The sequence below is a fragment of the Mus caroli genome, unplaced genomic scaffold, assembly GCF_978045245.1.
Source record: "Mus caroli unplaced genomic scaffold, Mus_caroli_1 scaffold_8, whole genome shotgun sequence".
Taxonomy (NCBI): domain Eukaryota; kingdom Metazoa; phylum Chordata; class Mammalia; order Rodentia; family Muridae; genus Mus; species Mus caroli.
In genome coordinates this window covers 97,312,374-97,329,021 of record NW_028227263.1, presented here as the reverse complement: position 1 = coordinate 97,329,021, position 16,648 = coordinate 97,312,374, and the positions used below count along the sequence as shown (strand labels likewise).

The window sequence follows — 16,648 nt, the reverse complement described above, 5'->3', positions numbered from 1 at the left end:
TACATTTTATTTATTTTGTGTATACACACACTGCACAGTGCTTATGGCGCAGTCAGACGATTTTGGGAGTTGGTTCTCTGAGTCCACAGTGAGGGTCCCAGGGTTGAATTCAAGTCCTCGGCTTGGTGGCAATGCTGTTCCTGCTGAATCATAGCCAGTCCTAGAGATGTAAATGTCAAAGTCTTAAACAGTAAAACACATGGTCAACACATCATCTTCTGAGACTTGTGGAGGCAGGCTTATGAGAGGGAATGTTAGCAAGATTGAACTATATGTGCCATCAACACTTCCAACTCCTCATTGGTCTGTTTCACCCAGATAAAATCCAGACTTCTCCTCAAAGCCATTTATACAGAAAGCTTACCCTTCGTCTCCAGCACTGCCCTTTCAGGGCCTCCAGAGTCACTTATGCTCCAGCTACCTTTTCTGCTCCTGGGGCCTTGTGGTACTTGAGGAACAACCCAGAGCTTCACAGATCCTTGGCAAATGTTCTACCACTGAGTTAAGTCTCTGCAGCTCTTAGAGTAGTCATTTCTTCAACAGTTCACTTTTCTTTTCTTTTCTTTTTTTTTTGGTTTTTCGAGACAGGGTTTCTCTGTGTAGCCCTGGCTATCCTGGAACTCACTTTGTAGACCAGGCTGGCCTCGAACTCAGAAACCTTCCTGCCTCTGCCTCCCAAGTGCTGGGATTAAAGGCGCACTGTCCTATTAAGAACTTTCTTGGGGGCTGGAGAGATGGCTCAGCGGTTAAGAGCACTGACTGCTCTTCCAAAGTTCCTGAGTTCAAATCCCAGCAACCACATGGTGGCTCACAACCATCCGTAATGAGATCTGACGCCCTCTTCTGGAGCGTCTGAGACAGCTAAGTGTACTTACATATAATAAATAAATAAATCTTTTTTTTTTTAAGACCCTTCTTGGATTAATTTAGGATAGTCTTCTACCAATGCAGCTCTCCTGGCTTCTTTGTGTGAGTTCCACTTCAGCTCTGCTCACTTTGGAGTCTTACTGGTTGTCCTCAATTAATGGCTCCCCACTCTATTCTCCAGGTCAACTTGTGCATAAATCTGCTGCCACATCCCCTTACACTGTGTTGAGTTCTAATGGCATGTTTGTGTCCCTTTATGTTGTACTGAGTTCTAATGGCATGAGTCCCTAGCCTCTTGTTTTTAATCTGTGTTTGTCATATCAGCGTTGCTGTGCTGAGGGAGTACAATAAGAGAAGAATCACTCGCTTAATCCAGTTCTTCAGTCACTTAGGGAGGAGGGTGGCACCATGTCAGGGTGCTTGATTCAGTGCTGTGTGGCCATCTTGCCAGCTCCAGTGTGCGTGGGCTTCTTACTGTGTTGCTGGACTTGAGCAGGTTGTTTGGATTTTTTCTTGTATGGCTGAAAAGAACTTCCTGTGTGTGATTTTATGTTCAATGTGTGGCATAGTTTTTAGGTGAAGTTAGAATCCAGAGTCTAGGAGATTTTAAAATATATGAATTTTGGTATCCATGATATAACATGCAAAGTGTTTGTTTGTTTGTTTGTTTGTTTGTTTGTTTGTTTGTTTGAAGCAGGGACTCAAGTGGCCCAATCTGGCCTTGAACTCAGAGTCTATTTGAGAATGACTTTGAATTTCTGATCTTTTGTCTCCTGAGTGCTGAGATTATAGGTGTACATGCATCATCGCATCGTAACATGTTGTAAGCGTAGCCATGAAGTTAGTCTACCTAGACTGTGTGTGCATATGTCTGTGTGTCTGTGCTTATATCTTCAACAGTGGCCAGTGATGTTTGGCAAACTAGATTTTGCCAAATTATGTGAGGGTAGGCTGAATAGTTAGAAAGCAGAAAGGTAGCTGGACCTGATGGTTTACACTAGGGAGGTAGGGGCAGGTGGATTCTGAGTTCAAAGCTAGCCTGTTCTACATGGAGAAGTCCAGGCCAGTCATGCTATACAGAGAGACCCTGCATTCAGTTTTAAAAGAAAAAAGAAAGAAAGGAAAAAAGAAATGTGAATAAGGAATTTCTCCAACTAAGAATGTGTAAAATAAGAATTCATCCAGAATCCATTTGACTAAGAACAAAAATCCACTAGGTTTTTGTTTTATTTACAAACTAGTTCTAAAAATAACTGCAAATAGCTTGGTGGGAGACTGGCCTCCCAGATAGAGGGTTTAGTTACAAACGACTTCCTTTCAATGTGTGGTGTTTCTTTACCTCTGAAAATAGTGTACAGTTTTGTTAACACAACTTACACAACAATTTTGTGTTAAAAATCTGATCTGCTTCATGTTTAAATTTGAAAGTATGCTTGTGATCAGGCTTTTTATACATACAGTGAGCTTGCTCAAGCTTTGACATACACAGTGAGCTTCCTCAGGCTCTTACACACACAGTGAGCTTCCTCAGGCTCTTACACACACAGTGAGCTTCCTCAGGCTCTTACACACACAGTGAGCTTCCTCAGGCTCTTACACACACAGTGAGCTTCCTCAGGCTCTTACACACACAGTGAGCTTCCTCAGGCTCTTACACACACAGTGAGCTTCCTCAGGCTCTTACACACACAGTGAGCTTCCTCAGGCTCTTACACACACAGTGAGCTTCCTCAGGCTCTTACACAGTGAGCTTCCTCAGGCTCTTACACACACAGTGAGCTTCCTCAGGCTCTTACACACACAGTGAGCTTCCTCAGGCTCTTACACACACAGTGAGCTTCCTCAGGCTCTTACACACACAGTGAGCTTCCTCAGGCTCTTACACAGTGAGCTTCCTCAGGCTCTTACACACACAGTGAGCTTCCTCAGGCTCTTACACACACAGTGAGCTTCCTCAGGCTCTTACACAGTGAGCTTCCTCAGGCTCTTACACACACAGTGAGCTTCCTCAGGCTCTTACACACACAGTGAGCTTCCTCAGGCTCTTACACACACAGTGAGCTTGCTCGGGCTGTTTCTCTCTACCCCCCAAGAGCCTGCTGCACAGTCCTAGCAGCATCAGTTATTTATATCTGCCTGACACTGACTAATTACTCTTATCTAGCCCACTGTGCCAGCCACTGCTTTGGCACTTTAGATAGGCATGGACAATTGAAGGGGCTCAGCAGTATGAATTATGTGTTTACCACTGTGACCCTTCACACTATTTAATTAACTTCAGTATGTGCATATTGCACCCTAATCTTTGAAATTACTGCTATGGCAGAGAGGTCTTTTGTTTTCTCTTCAAACATGAGAACGGCAGCCATGTCTGCTTCTTATCTAAGGCACTTCACGTTTAATGTGTCTACCAGTGTTGTGAGTACTGCTTATTATTTGAAACTGTAAATAAAGTCAGTTATTTTAACAATTCTATCGGGTACTTTTTACTGGCTTTATGTCTTTGAGACAGTCTCAATCTCTGTGGTCCAGCATCTCCTGCCTAAGCCTTCTGAGTGCTGGGATTATGGCTGGGTCCCCGCCCAGCTTTGTGCTTGTGTTTGTAATTTGCATTTGTCTGATACTAACGGCATTTTCATCTCTTACTGGCATGTGAATCTTAGGTGAGAATGTAGGTTTTTGAGATAGTCTCACTATGTATCCCTGCCTGGCTGGCCCAGGCTGGCTTTGAACTCGCCATCCTCCTGCCGCTGCTTTTGCCCTAATGTTCTTGGTAGATGCTACCACACCATGCCCGTTTGCTTGGTTTTTAGGTGAACTATTTGTTGTAAGAATTGTTTGTGTAAATGGAAACAAGTTCTTTATCAGATTGCTAATATCTTCATTCCCGTTCCTGCCTTGTCTTTCCAAATAATAGACCATTTTAATGAGTTTTAGCATGTCCATCACTGATAGCATGTGCTTTGTGTACCAGTCTTAAAACTCGAGCTGATTCTGACAGGGATGTTGTGTTTCTTCTGGAACATTCACTCTTGCTCTCCACACTTAGGTCTGTAGTCTATCTCGAGTTCATTTAAGAGTTAGTAATCCATCTTTTCAGTTGTTCCATCTTCTTTTCTTGACAGAACTGTCCATTTCCCATTTAATTACCTTGGCTCCTTTGTCAAAAATTAATGGGCCATATGCATACAGGCATCTTTTCGAGCACACACTTTGTTCTTTTGATCTATGTGTCTGTCCTTAAGCCAGGAGGACACCATCTTTATAAAATGTGGAGTTCTCTTACTTGTTCAGCTTCTCTTTACATATACATTTTAGGGGCATCATAGTTTCTGCTCTTAAACTCCAGTGGGTAATGGCAGGGTATGCTGAGTTTGTAGATCAGCGGGGAGAATGTGGTCCACACAGTGCTGAGTCCATCCCCTGAGCATGTCTCCTCAGTCATTGTGATCTATAGCAGTGCCTCATTGTTTTACATAAATACATAGCATAAGTTCCATTTTCTCTCTGTTTAATTTACCATGAAGTGGTGTCACCTACCCAGTTTCTGAATCAATAAATGATATATTTAGACCAGTTTTATTAGTATAAAAGTTTAAAACTACAAAAGTAGTCATTTAGTTGGTAGAGTGTCTGCCCTGCAAGCTTGAGGACAAGAGTTCAAATCCCCAGTACCTATGTAAAAAGGCAAGTGTGATAGCACATATAATTCTGGTGCTGAAAAGGCAGAGACAGCTTGATCCTTGCCGCTCACTGACCAACCAATGTAGCCCGGTTGGAGAGCTCCAGTTATAATGGGGAACTCCCTAACTCAAAGAAATGAGGAAGCTGCACCAGAAGTAATGGTGCATTCATTCTTTTATCCCCAACACATGTTGGGCTGGGGCAGAAGTAGGTAGATCTCTATGGCTTCCTGGCCACCTAAAGCTACATAGTGAGATCCTGTCACAGAAAACAAAAGTAAAATTAAACGGGCCTGGCAACTGATGGCTTCTGGGAGAGGAACAGACAGTTTTCTTTGTAACCCCTAGTAAGTAGGCCATACTCCATGTAAGGCCCCACACACATCTAAAGATATATAAGCCGCACAAATTGGGCTCGATGGTGTTTTGTTTTGAAGAAAAGAAAGAATAAGAAGAAAGAAAAGCTAGGCATTGTATGTAGAGCAGTGCCTTTACAGTGAGCAGCACTCAGAAGGCAAAACAAGTGCATATCTCTGAGTTCAAGGCCAACCCAGTTTACATGGAGCTCCAGGAGCCTGTCTCAAAAATATTAATAACACCACCAAAAGGTCTCATGGTTGGGTGGGAAGGGAAGGAAGAATGGATCTGGGAGGAGTTGGGGGAATAGGAATGAATATGATCAAAACATATTGCGTGAACATCCAAAAGAACTAATAAAAATTTAAATAAAAAAAAATTAAATGGGGAACAGTCGAGGAAGGCACCCAATATTGACCTCTGGTCTCTACACACAAGTACATTTTCAACAGCATTATTATATATATTAAATTGCAAATTCTCTTAGATTTAGTGAGGATTGTAATGCCTTTGTTTCTTCTTTAGGTTAATGTCATAACAAATAAGTATATTATAATTTGTTATAATTATACAATTGTGTGATTTAGATACTAATGCCATTATAGAAAGATGTGACTGGGTAGTGAAACTGAGGGCATTTCATGTCCACATTAGTATATTTAGCCATAGCAACTCTTTCCAGATAGATGTAAGGCATTGCTATACAGCAGAGGAGCACAGACTTGAGAAGCAAATGACCTCATTTATTAATCCTGGTTCTTGGGTCTGGGTAGGAGCTCAGTGGGAAAGCACCAGGGAAAAAACAACAACAAAACAAAAACCTATTGTCCCACTGACTGACCTCTCTGAATGTCATCTGAAAAGGAGGGACAGTATGCTTCACAGCTGTTTTATAGCCACTAAGGGAAGGAGAACCTGTGAACACCTTCTGATTGCCTAGTGCAAAGGACAAGCAAAATGGCTGTTCCTGTCAGTTATATACCACTGCTTAACCTGTGCTTGGTGGAGTGTCTGCAACCATCTGAATAGGAACTAGGAATCATGGGTACTCCTCTTGTTCTTGAGCATGCCAGCTTGAGGTAGTTTTATGTCATTTTCTTAATGATACAGAGAAAAGGCTGGGTGTGTTGGCTCACACCTGCAAGGCCAGCCTTGGCGAGTTCCAGGTCAGCCCTAGGCTATAGAATAATATAGAATATATGTTAGTATAGAATAATATATTATTCTATAGCCTAGGGCTGACCTGGAACCTTGTCTTGAATAATAACAATCACAGCATAGAGGAATATATTAGGTATCAGAGCCAAAGACACACATTAACTTACACATCAGCATATAAGTCTCTTTTAGGTTTTGCCAAATGGTTTGAGCCCTGGCCACACTGTTTCTTCCATTGGTCTATGAGTCTTGCCTAACTGCAAAGACACATGGAGTATATTAGTAATGAAACCATCATATCCCAAGAAGTGCTCTGCTTATTTTATTCTTGTATTGGAGTGGAGGAGTAGATTAGTACAGGGCTTTCGTTTTTAATGCAGTATATATTCAGTGTTCAGACAGTCATACACACACACAAACACACACACACAGAGTCATTCTTTCTTATATCCTGTGTCAGTCCATGTTGTGAAGCTGTGCCTGGCGCTGTGGTGTGATCTTATTAAAGCAGGGAAGCTGAGGCTATTACTGTCAGCCTTGTTGCTTTGGTAACTCTGCAGAGAGATTTCACACTAGATAGGTATGTAGACATTCTGTTGCGTCTTCAGGAAAGCCTGGCTTTGTCCTGCTGCAGGTGTCGGTGGGCAGAACTGTTGTGTATTCACAGTTGCACCTCCATAGGTTCTTCCTGTTTACAGTGGCAGGACACTGAAGGCCAGCAGCCATGTCCTGTGCCTCTGTGGTCACAGAAAAAGAGACCCACTGGGTGTTGTGTTCCACTAACCTGTTTTCATCAAATGCTTTGCCTTTCTTTGTAGGTGAGGCTTTGAAAGGAAAGATCACAGTTCACAAGAATAAGAAGGATCCTCGTTCCCTCATTGTGACCCTGACTTTGAACAGTTCAACCCAGACTTACAGTCTCCAGTGACAGTCATGGTCTCCAGCTGCCACAAAGTCTGAAGCACATCCAACTATCTGTCTTTAAAGCGGAATAGGGCAGTGATCGGGATGGGCAGGCTCCATGGGGCTGTAACACAGCTGATCCTGGCCCTGCAACTACTGGGTAGTAAGCCTAGATAAAGCAGAGCTCAGTGAAAGATCCTGGCCTCCTCCCTCCTCCTGCTTCTGCTCCTAGAGATCCTAGTCACAGAAGCCTGCTTGGCCAGATTAGCTGAAGAGACTTCCTCTCCTGCTAGACTGAGAGTCATTTGAATTGGCTTACTTTTGGAACAGTAGTAATCCTGGTTTTTTTTAAATATAGATATATGTTTCTTAATATAAATTTTGTTTTTAATATTGAGCAGCACAAAGCAGTGTTTTACTGTAGATTTCCTTTCTAGAGGAACAATTTTTAGTTACACTCTTTGCTGAAATATCAGGATATCTCAAGACTAGAGAGCCAGTGGACAAACATCCCGTTTGCAGAGGCTGTGCTGCGGTCCCCTCTACCCACCTGCAGCTGTCAGCTGGGCCTCTTCAGTGCTCTTCAGCCATAGCCTAGCATTGTGGGGAAGTCTAACTTCAGGATGTAGCCTTGGTGTGACAGACTGCTCTCCAGGATGGGGTAGATGTATGCCTCTCTAAAATGCTGCCTTTTCAGATCAGGTTTGCACCAAGGTCATGTATCCGTCTGCTAATTCTATAAAATCATGTTATTCAGGTTGAAAGAATGAAAAATATCCAGTAAATATGTAACTATTGAAATATTGAAGGAAAGCGCTGTACTAATCTACTCCTCCACTCCAATACAAGAATAAAATAAGCAGAGCACTTCTTGGGATATGACTCATCACACTGAATGTTTTCATGAAGTTGTAGCATTTAACAAGTCAAGGAAGGAGTTGATTTCAAGAAAATTGTGGCTTCAGCAGAACAGCCAGGCATGTTTTTTGTCCAAACTAGACATCAGTAGATCAGGCTAGCTCTGCAGTAGGTCAGTTCCCATTCAGCTGCAGATCTCAGTGTGGGCGTGGCCTCTTTCCTAGCCCCTTCATGGAGTTGCTGGTTTATGTTACTACAGTTCAGGTGTTCAGGTCACCGCCTCAGTAAGTGGATGGAGGTGACAGTATTGGCTCCTACCTAAGACAAGAGGGGAGTGAAGAGCACAACACGAAAGAACTGTACTTTCAGTTACAGTTACAATACATAACCCACCAGATTACGTATTGTGCTTTGCAGTATTGCAATTTAACTCTGGGCTAACTGAGCTATGCTCCAGCCTTCCTTTCCTTTTTTTTTTTTTCTTTCAAAATTCTCTACTATTTAAAAAAGTATTTCTCAAAAATGATCCCTCTTGCCAAGCATAGTGGTGCACACCTTTAACCCAGCACTCAGGAAGTAGAGGCAGGTGGACCTCAGTGAGTTGAGGCCAGCCTGGTTGTTATATAATGAGACATCGGGGTCAGGCTGGGGTTTTCATGGCAGATGATAGGAAAGAGGAGAGGAGATTTGTTTAGGGGCAGAATTGAGGAGTTTAGTGTTTCCCTTGGACAAGTTTGTTTTGAAATTAGGGTTTATTGGCTCTCATTTTGTAGCCACTGGGTGTCTGGGATTGGCTAGCCACTTTTCTCCAGTTTCCAAATATCTGGCTTCTTGGAGCTTTGAGCTCAGTTTAGGCCCCTGGCTTTGGGGTGGGTGGGTGGTGAGTGGTAGGGTATTTTTTTGGTGGTGGTGGTTTGGGGTTTTGTTTGATTTTTTTGAGTCATGCCATGTAGCCAAGGATGACATTAAACTTCTGATCCTCTTGCATTCACCTTCCAAGTAGCCTGTTTCTTATCACTTTCTCAGAACTAACCCATGTGCCCCACTTGTTCCTGTCCCTTAAGGTGGAAGGACCAGGGTCTCAAGTGCAATTGTGTGTATAAGATCAGTCTCAGGGCTCTGTCGCCTCTCTTTCTGATGGAAGAAGTGTAACAGAACTTCTAAGAGCTTTGAACCAGAGAAATATCAAGACATGTCAGTCATCCAGCACTGTCATGGAGCCCAGCCTAAGTCATTTGCAAAGACTGAAACTAGCTCATAGATCTCACCTGTGCTTGCTGTCTTCTTGTAAGGAGATCAGTTTGTGGTGAGAAGCATGGTCAGGGATTGCCTGGTGCATACTCAGTGCAGCCTGTTTTGGTTCACTGCCCTTTGGCTTGGGCTGCTAAATTCTTCATTTGAATTGCCTATAGTGGCTCTTGCATCCCCATGTCTGAGTTTGGTAATTGCTCACGGAGCTAATGGTATCTCCCAGCCCCCATCTACAGAAGGCTCCCAGCTCCTTGTCTGCTTTGGATTTTGTGTGGGCTTCCAGGTTTATGAGAATAACAGGTTAACTCGATGATAGTATTCAGGGACCATGTTTTCTCAGTTGAGACTGAGGTAAAAACCTGAGTGAAGTAAATTGAGGTAAGGTTTATAATCTGTGTAGAAAAGCTACACTTGGGAAAGGAATAAATGTATTTTTAGTGGCAGCCATGAGAGAACAGCTCCCTCCTAGGACTCATGACTGGTCACGGCAGAGAAGGCAGGCACAGCAGGACAGAGGTTACAAGGACTTTGCTTTTTAAAATCGAAAACATGGAGCGAATGAAGCAACTGGAGGTCCATCTGTGCAGGCGGAGGGTTGACTAGAAGGTAATTTTTAAATTTGTCTACTTTAACCATGGCTAAACATTTACTGCCCTGCTTAAAGGGATTTAGGAAACTGCAACTTTGTAGCTGATTATCTTAGTTTAGAAAGTTCCAAGAGAATCAGCAGACACCCGGGTAGACAAGAGTCAAGCATAGTAACACACTCCTGTGATCCTACTGATCAAAACTAAAGCAGGAAGATTGCAAGTTTAAGGCCAGCCTGGGCCATATAATGGTACAGTTTGACACAGCCCCAAAGCTGGAGTTGATCTTTGGTACCAGCTGGTAGTGCTATTTTGCAAAACTGTAGAGACTTCAGGTGGGACTGGATCTGGAAGTAGGCCTCTGAAGCCAAGACTTTGCAGAGATCTTGTCCAGGGCCCCTTTCTTAGGAGCAGGTCCTTGCAGAGGCTCCCTGCAAGCACATGGGACCTAAAGACTATTTATGGAACCTTTGAAAACGTGAACCAAAAAAAAACAATTCTCAGGCGACGCTTGGTGGTACATGCTTTTAATTGCAGCAGGCAGATCTCTGTGAATTGCAAGCCAGCCTATTCGCCATAGCAAGTTCAAGGCCAGTCAGGGCAACAGAGAGAGACCCTGTGCCGAGAGAGGAAAACAACAGCAAACATAGTTCTTCCCTCATTTTGATCAGAACAATGAGAAAAGCAATCACAGGTAGCAAAACCATCTCAACAAAGCTAACAAATGTGTCAACAGAAGTATTACAGGCTGCGGGTGTCACAGCTCTACATTGAGCTACAGAGTGGCTCAGCCAATGAATGACTTCAGAGCCTTAAGGAATTTTTGGAGTCTTGCTGACCTCCAGAGCTCAGGGAACTTATTGCAGGTCAGCAGTGTTGCCATTTGGGGGCTCTGCCCAACTCACTCTGCTGTTTACTGATGCCTCAGACGTTGAGGCAGGATATTTAGTGTGTCCTTGCCCACCCGTCAGCTCAGCCATTGTTGGCTTGAAAGCTCGTCTGGTTTTTAACCTTGCCATGATTTTGAGTGTCTCCTTGCTTAAAGTGAAACTCTCCAAGTAGAATGAAAAATAAGTGGTTTCAAAATATCTTTACAATTCATTTGACCTTCCTAATACATTTTTCATATATTGGCTGCGCTTCTTGGCTGATAGGAAGTAATTCATATTCCTTGTAGCTGAATAATAAATAAAAAAATGTTCTGTCGCTGAATTCATGTGATTATTGAAATTTAACAGGAAAGAAGGCAAAAAAGCAACTTAGTTACAGTGTATTCTCTGCATGGAATATGCAATTCAGTAAAAATGGCAACATGGGAACCCTGCCATAGGAATGTTAAACCACAAGATTAACTTGGGATGAGCCCAACTTTCTTATTCATTGAAGATTTTTATTTACCCACTGTATGTCTATGGATGTTTTTCCTGAATGTATGTCTGTGTACCTCTTGCATGCCTGGTACCTAAGGGACCAGGAAGAGAGCATCAGATTCCCTGAAAATGGAGATACAAGTGGTTGTGGTCCACCATGTTTGTGCTAGGAATGAAACCTGGTTCCTTTGGAAGACTTCTGAACTGTTGGGCCAGCCTTCCAGCCCCTAGCCCCGATGTTTAAAAGGCCACTATGCCACAATATTAAAAAATAAAATGATTACTTGTTCAAGTATTTGAGTCACGTGGCATTCTTTATTAGCCTCACTTTCTGTGGGATGATATAAATTTGATCCATTTTTTAAAATATTTTCAAAATAAGCTGAGAAGCTGTTGTATGAACTTTTCCTGAGGCAGAAGAAAAACATTTAGTCACTCCAGCTCGGGCTCCAACAGCAGAGCAAAAGTCCATCAGGTCAAGATTGGTGAAACAGTGAGTTTAATTACCTATAGGCAGCTTAAAATTGGCTACTCCACTGAACAAAATCTCCCCCAGCAACCAATAACCACCTTAATATCCTTGGGGGATGGGAGGCCCCATGATGGTCTGTTAAAGGGTCTGGGCTGTGTTAGTGATCACCAAAGCCAGGAGCGCTCATGAGGGCAGAATTCCAAAATAGTAGCTTTTGAAGGAGTATTGCATAGTATTGATAGTAGAAGTGAATACTCACACACCAGTCGCCTATCAGCTGGAATGTGGAGGCCCAAAAACTCACCTGGAGAGAGAAATTGTTTCTCCAAGTATAGTAGACACACTCCTGATGATGTCCCCAAACCATGCAGAAGAACAAAACTATTGCTGACAGGATTATCTGCCTTTTATGCTGTTTGAAGCTGCTTTGATGGTACAGGGCAGCCCCAGGGAAGTCACGGTTTTACCACATTTTGTCATCTCTTTAATTACATTTAAGTACTGGCATCATTTTTATTACATGTATTTTGCTTTGTGTGTTTGGGGAGGGGAAGACACATGTCACAGCACACATCTAGAGATCAGAGGACAATTACTACATGGTCTTAATATACATTCTGAGCTGGGCATGGTGCCACATGCTTGTAATTCTAAGACTTGGAAAGATCTTGGTGAGTTCAAGGCCAGCCTGCTGCAGAGTTCCAGGCCAATCAGCACTACCCATTTGAGACCTTGTCTCAAAAGCCAACACATATGCATTTTGCATGATATTAGCACAGGGCCCTTGCCACATGCTACAGTACAGTATTCATCTCCAGGGACAGCACCTGTGCTGTAGTAGATTGTGAATCCATCCATCTTTTTTTAATGCATCATTTTTACTTGAAAGAATGACTCACAAACCATGACAAGTAATGCAGGAGGAAGGGTTTCTACTAAAGAATGGTAAGACTCAAGAAGCTGAAATGAGAATCCTGGAAAATAAGCTGACACCTGTGAGCTCCAGGCTTGCCATATTTCTCCTGTACAGGAAACCACAGCTGCAGGGAGTGCCACAGTGCAGTGCCCAGATGACACTGGTAGCACTCAGGTTTCCCTGGTGGCCAGTTGAAGGCCACTCACATTTCCAGGCCCAGCCTCTAGCCTTCCCATGGCTCTATTAGCTGTCTCATACTATCTTACCGATCTTTTATTTTCTTTCTCCAATAGGACAAGAGCCTTGGGAAGGTGAGGGATTGTCCATTTTGAGATTAGTGAGAATACTGAGATGGTTTTAATACTGGATAATAAAATATACCAGCTCTGGGAGATCTACATAGCTCAGTGAATTACTAACACACACACACACACACAAGTTACACCTGCCCATTCAAAGGGCACAATAACCCCTTGAGGTTTCATGTTGTAAGTCACACATTGGTTGGCGTAGGTTAAGATTCCACATTGCAACTGACCTATAAGAAATTATTGTGTGTTAGATTTTGATGAGGCCATTTTTCATAGACTTCAACCAGAAAGGCTTGCCGTAACTGGCTGAATGCAGATGCCTCTAGGAGCCCTGAGCAGTGTTCTGAGACTTGCAACAAAGAGAGATGCTGCTGCTCTTACTAGATGTGGGGTTTGAAAAATAAAACTATTTTTATAACTGCTATTTCTCTTACCGTCTATGTGCTTATTGTTTTAATTAGTAAGCACAAAATTTCCTACAAAGAAAACACCTGCATACCACAAGGGCCCAAGCTTGTACATTAAGCTGGAGGGTCCTATAGTCTCCATATGCATATATAATATGGAACTGGCTGGTTCTTTATAAATGTAGGTAATGTAGATTTTAGAACTGGCAACAGCAGATGTCATATTAAACTAGTTGCCCAGATACAAAGCTTCCCTTAAAAGATTTGTTTTTTTCTAATTAAAATATATAAGAAGCTGACCACGGTGCCTAGTGCTTCTAACCCAAGCACTTGCAAGGCCAAAGAGGACTGATGGAGAATTTGAAGCAGGCCTGTGCTCTATAGCAAGACCCTGTCTCCAAACAGTAGGAGTCTGTTCACTTATGCATTAGGAGGTAAATACAAAGGTGAGATCGTGAGTGACTCAGCTAAATCTCATACTATATAGGTGACTCAGCTAAATCTCACACTGTATAGACCGTTCTAATAATTAGAAACACTTTAAGGTCTGAGCAGGGAATAGGAAGTGTTTGAAGTGCTTATCTTCCCCATCTATGTTATGGTTTCAAAAGAACAAAAGCTCCTGTGGGCTGGGGAGTGTGTTAAACTTGGGCACTGAGGTCTTCATTAGCATGCATCTCCATGTAGCCCTGCTGGGGTCCCTAATAGAATTCTTCCCACGAATCTTTGCTTTTTGGGCTTCTCTGCAGTTCTATAGGCTGTGGCTTAATGATCCTGCCTTTTCCTTAAATAGACAAAGGTATGGCTGAGGCAATTTAAAATGCTGCTGTGTGTCCTGCCATTTTGTTAGATTTTGATGGCATCTGCAGTATGCTGAGCCAGGAGGATCACAGGGGCCATCTAGCCTGCGAAATGCAAGTGGGGCTGGTCCCTTCTCACCACCTGGAAGTCCATCTAGCTTAGTAAAGCTGAAGGGTGAAAACATTCTGGAAGAAAGTAGGAAGCCCAAACTGCTTCTTATGAAGTGAGTGAGACCTTAAGACAATCGAATGCTTAGAAACAAAAGAATTGATTTAACTTTGTGTGTATTTGCTTTTTTTTTTTTTTTCTTCATTTTATTGATTGATGCAGGGACTTGCTAGGTAGCCCAACCTGGCCTCAACTCAGATCAGGCCTCTGACTTGATCTAACCTCCTGATTGCTTTGCTTTGTTTTATACTCTCTCTCTCTCTCTCTCTCTCTCTCTCTCTCTCTCTCTCTCTCTCTCTCTCTCTCGATTTATTTTATGTGTGTGAGTACACTACCACTGTCTTCAGACACAGAAAAGAGCATCAGTTCCCATTACAGATGGCTGTGACCCACCATGTGGTTGCTGGGAATTGAACTCAGGACCTCTGGAAGAGCCCTCAGAGGTCTTAACCACTGAGCCATCTCTCCAGACCTTTTTTGGTGGGTGGTTTATTTTGAGACAGGGTCTCAGTCTGTAGCCCAGACTAGACTTGCAGTTGTGGGACACCTGACTCGCCAGCAAGAAAGACACCACAATAGGATCCTTCTGCACACGTTTATTGGGAGAACATTGACTGTGTAGGCGAAAGACCCCGAGCCCTGGGCCTCTCACTCTTATATACTATCAGTTCCTATCTACTCACAGCAGGCCACATCACCTCACCAGGTACGCAGCTTCAGTTAATCAGGGCAGCAGGGGCATATCTCCACCAAAATGGCTTCGCCAGTAACCTGGTACACCTGCGCAGCTCTCACGATGTTTGTGGTTTATATGAGGAAGTCAGGTGCAAGTCATACGACTTAGCTGCAGTCCCTGGCGCCTTTGGGACTGCTGCCACATCTGCTCCCCACATGCAGTGATCCTCCTGCCTCAGTCTCGCAAGTGCTAGAATTATAAGCCACCATTCTTGATATATAAAATGGTTTAGCCAACAGTTAAGGTGTAGCAAGTGCAAGGCCCTCGGTTTGGCACCCCCGTCCCCCTACCCCCAATACCATAATCAGTTATGGGAATAAGGATAGTAATGAGAACTAGGGTAGAATATGTAAATTCAGTTCTCTTCTATCATGACAAATAATCATGGGTCACATTTAAAATGGAGAGACAGACTGACAGACTGACTGACTGACTGACTAGGAGTGTAAGAAATAAGCACAGAAAGATTAAGTTGTTTGACAAGCATGCTTGCTTCTCACTGAGAAGTGGGGTTGAAGAGGATTGAGGCACAGACATCTCTGACTATGAGATAAGTCTTCAGTCTATAAGCCAGGTTATAGACTGGAACTCACTGTGTAGCCCAGGCTAGTATCAAACTCACAGCAATTGTCCTGCCTCTGCCTCTAGAGTACAGGATTACAGATGTGAGCCACTGTACCCCACTAAGCATATTTATGCATGATAATCAGGGTGTGTGTGTGTGTGTGTGTGTGTGTGTGTTTGCAGATTAGATCCAGCCTGTGTACAGTGTAGGTAATAAAAGCAGAGCCTTTCAAACTGCGCCATAGCTAGTTTGACCTGACCTACCTGCTGGTGGAGCTGCTGGATGGTCGAGTGGAGCTAACTCTGGTTTGGTAGGGTCCCAGCTTTGGCTGTTGGCCTTGTTGACACAGAAGAATGATGGCAGAAGCACAGCCTCCAGCTGTCCTGGTGTGTGGTGTTTCTTTGAAGATTTGTACACCAGACAAGAACTCCTGGCAGACAGCATTTTAAAGTGAGGCTTTGTAGCTGAGATTTCTTTGTCCTCTGGGTGATCTGGGGAATGTCCCTGTTCTGGCTGAGTTACCTGTAGAGGATTATAGTCACAAAATAGCTCTGGGCCTGGGGGTTTGTCTCTGCTGCAGCCCTGTGTTTCTGAGCACTGCTTGGCTGCCTGTAACAGTACATCATCCTGGGTGATCACGTCTGTTTGCTTTTTTCAGAAAGGATCTCACTTGGTAGCCAGGGCTGATCTAGAACTCATTTCACTGACCATGCCGGCCTTGAACTTGTGGCAATCCTGCTTCATTCTCCTGTGTGCCAAGAATACTGGTATGTGTGTGCCACCCATGCCTAAGATTTTATGTGTGGATTTGTAGCAGAGGTGCAGCTTGGTCTTCATGGGTCCACTAACAACTAGAAGGGGGGCTGTCTCTGACTCTGTTGCCTGCCATTGGATCCCCTTCCCCTAACCAGACTGCCTGGTTGGGCCTTAGTGGGAGGGAATGTGCTTAGCCCGCTGGGACTGGATGTCCCAGGGTGGGGTAGTGCCCAAGAGGGACTTTGCATTTTCTGAGAAGGGAGAGGGGTTTTGTAAGGGTGAGGCTGGAAGGAGAGGATGGAGGGGGGCTGCGATCAGGATGTAATGTGAATAAAAAAAAATAATAATGAAAAAAATGATTTTATGTGTAAGTTTTGTTTTGTTCTGAAACTACAAGTGTGCTAATACAATCAGCTTCTAAGTCATTTCTTTAAAACCCTGAGTCTAGACCCTTCCTAAGAAGTGCTGAGTAAAGAGATAGG

At 43.4% G+C, this 16,648-nt stretch overlaps 1 protein-coding gene across 3 annotated transcripts in view; it reads left to right on the top strand.

Moving 5' to 3' along the window:
- The window catches only part of Prmt3 (protein arginine methyltransferase 3), a 98,793-nt gene extending 82,371 nt beyond the window's left edge, over positions 1–16,422 (top strand). For 2 of the 3 annotated variants that reach the window (XM_021168526.3, XM_029479453.2), the window contains one exon: positions 6,884–11,353. In XM_021168526.3, the coding sequence (XP_021024185.1) occupies positions 6,884–6,993 (110 nt within the window). In that variant the 3' untranslated portion in view covers positions 6,994–11,353. Of the gene's footprint in view, positions 1–6,883; positions 11,354–16,068 lie in introns of those variants that run through there. The other variant, XM_029479452.2, reaches the window with a different exon arrangement.
- Positions 16,423–16,648: the final 226 nt, after the last annotated feature.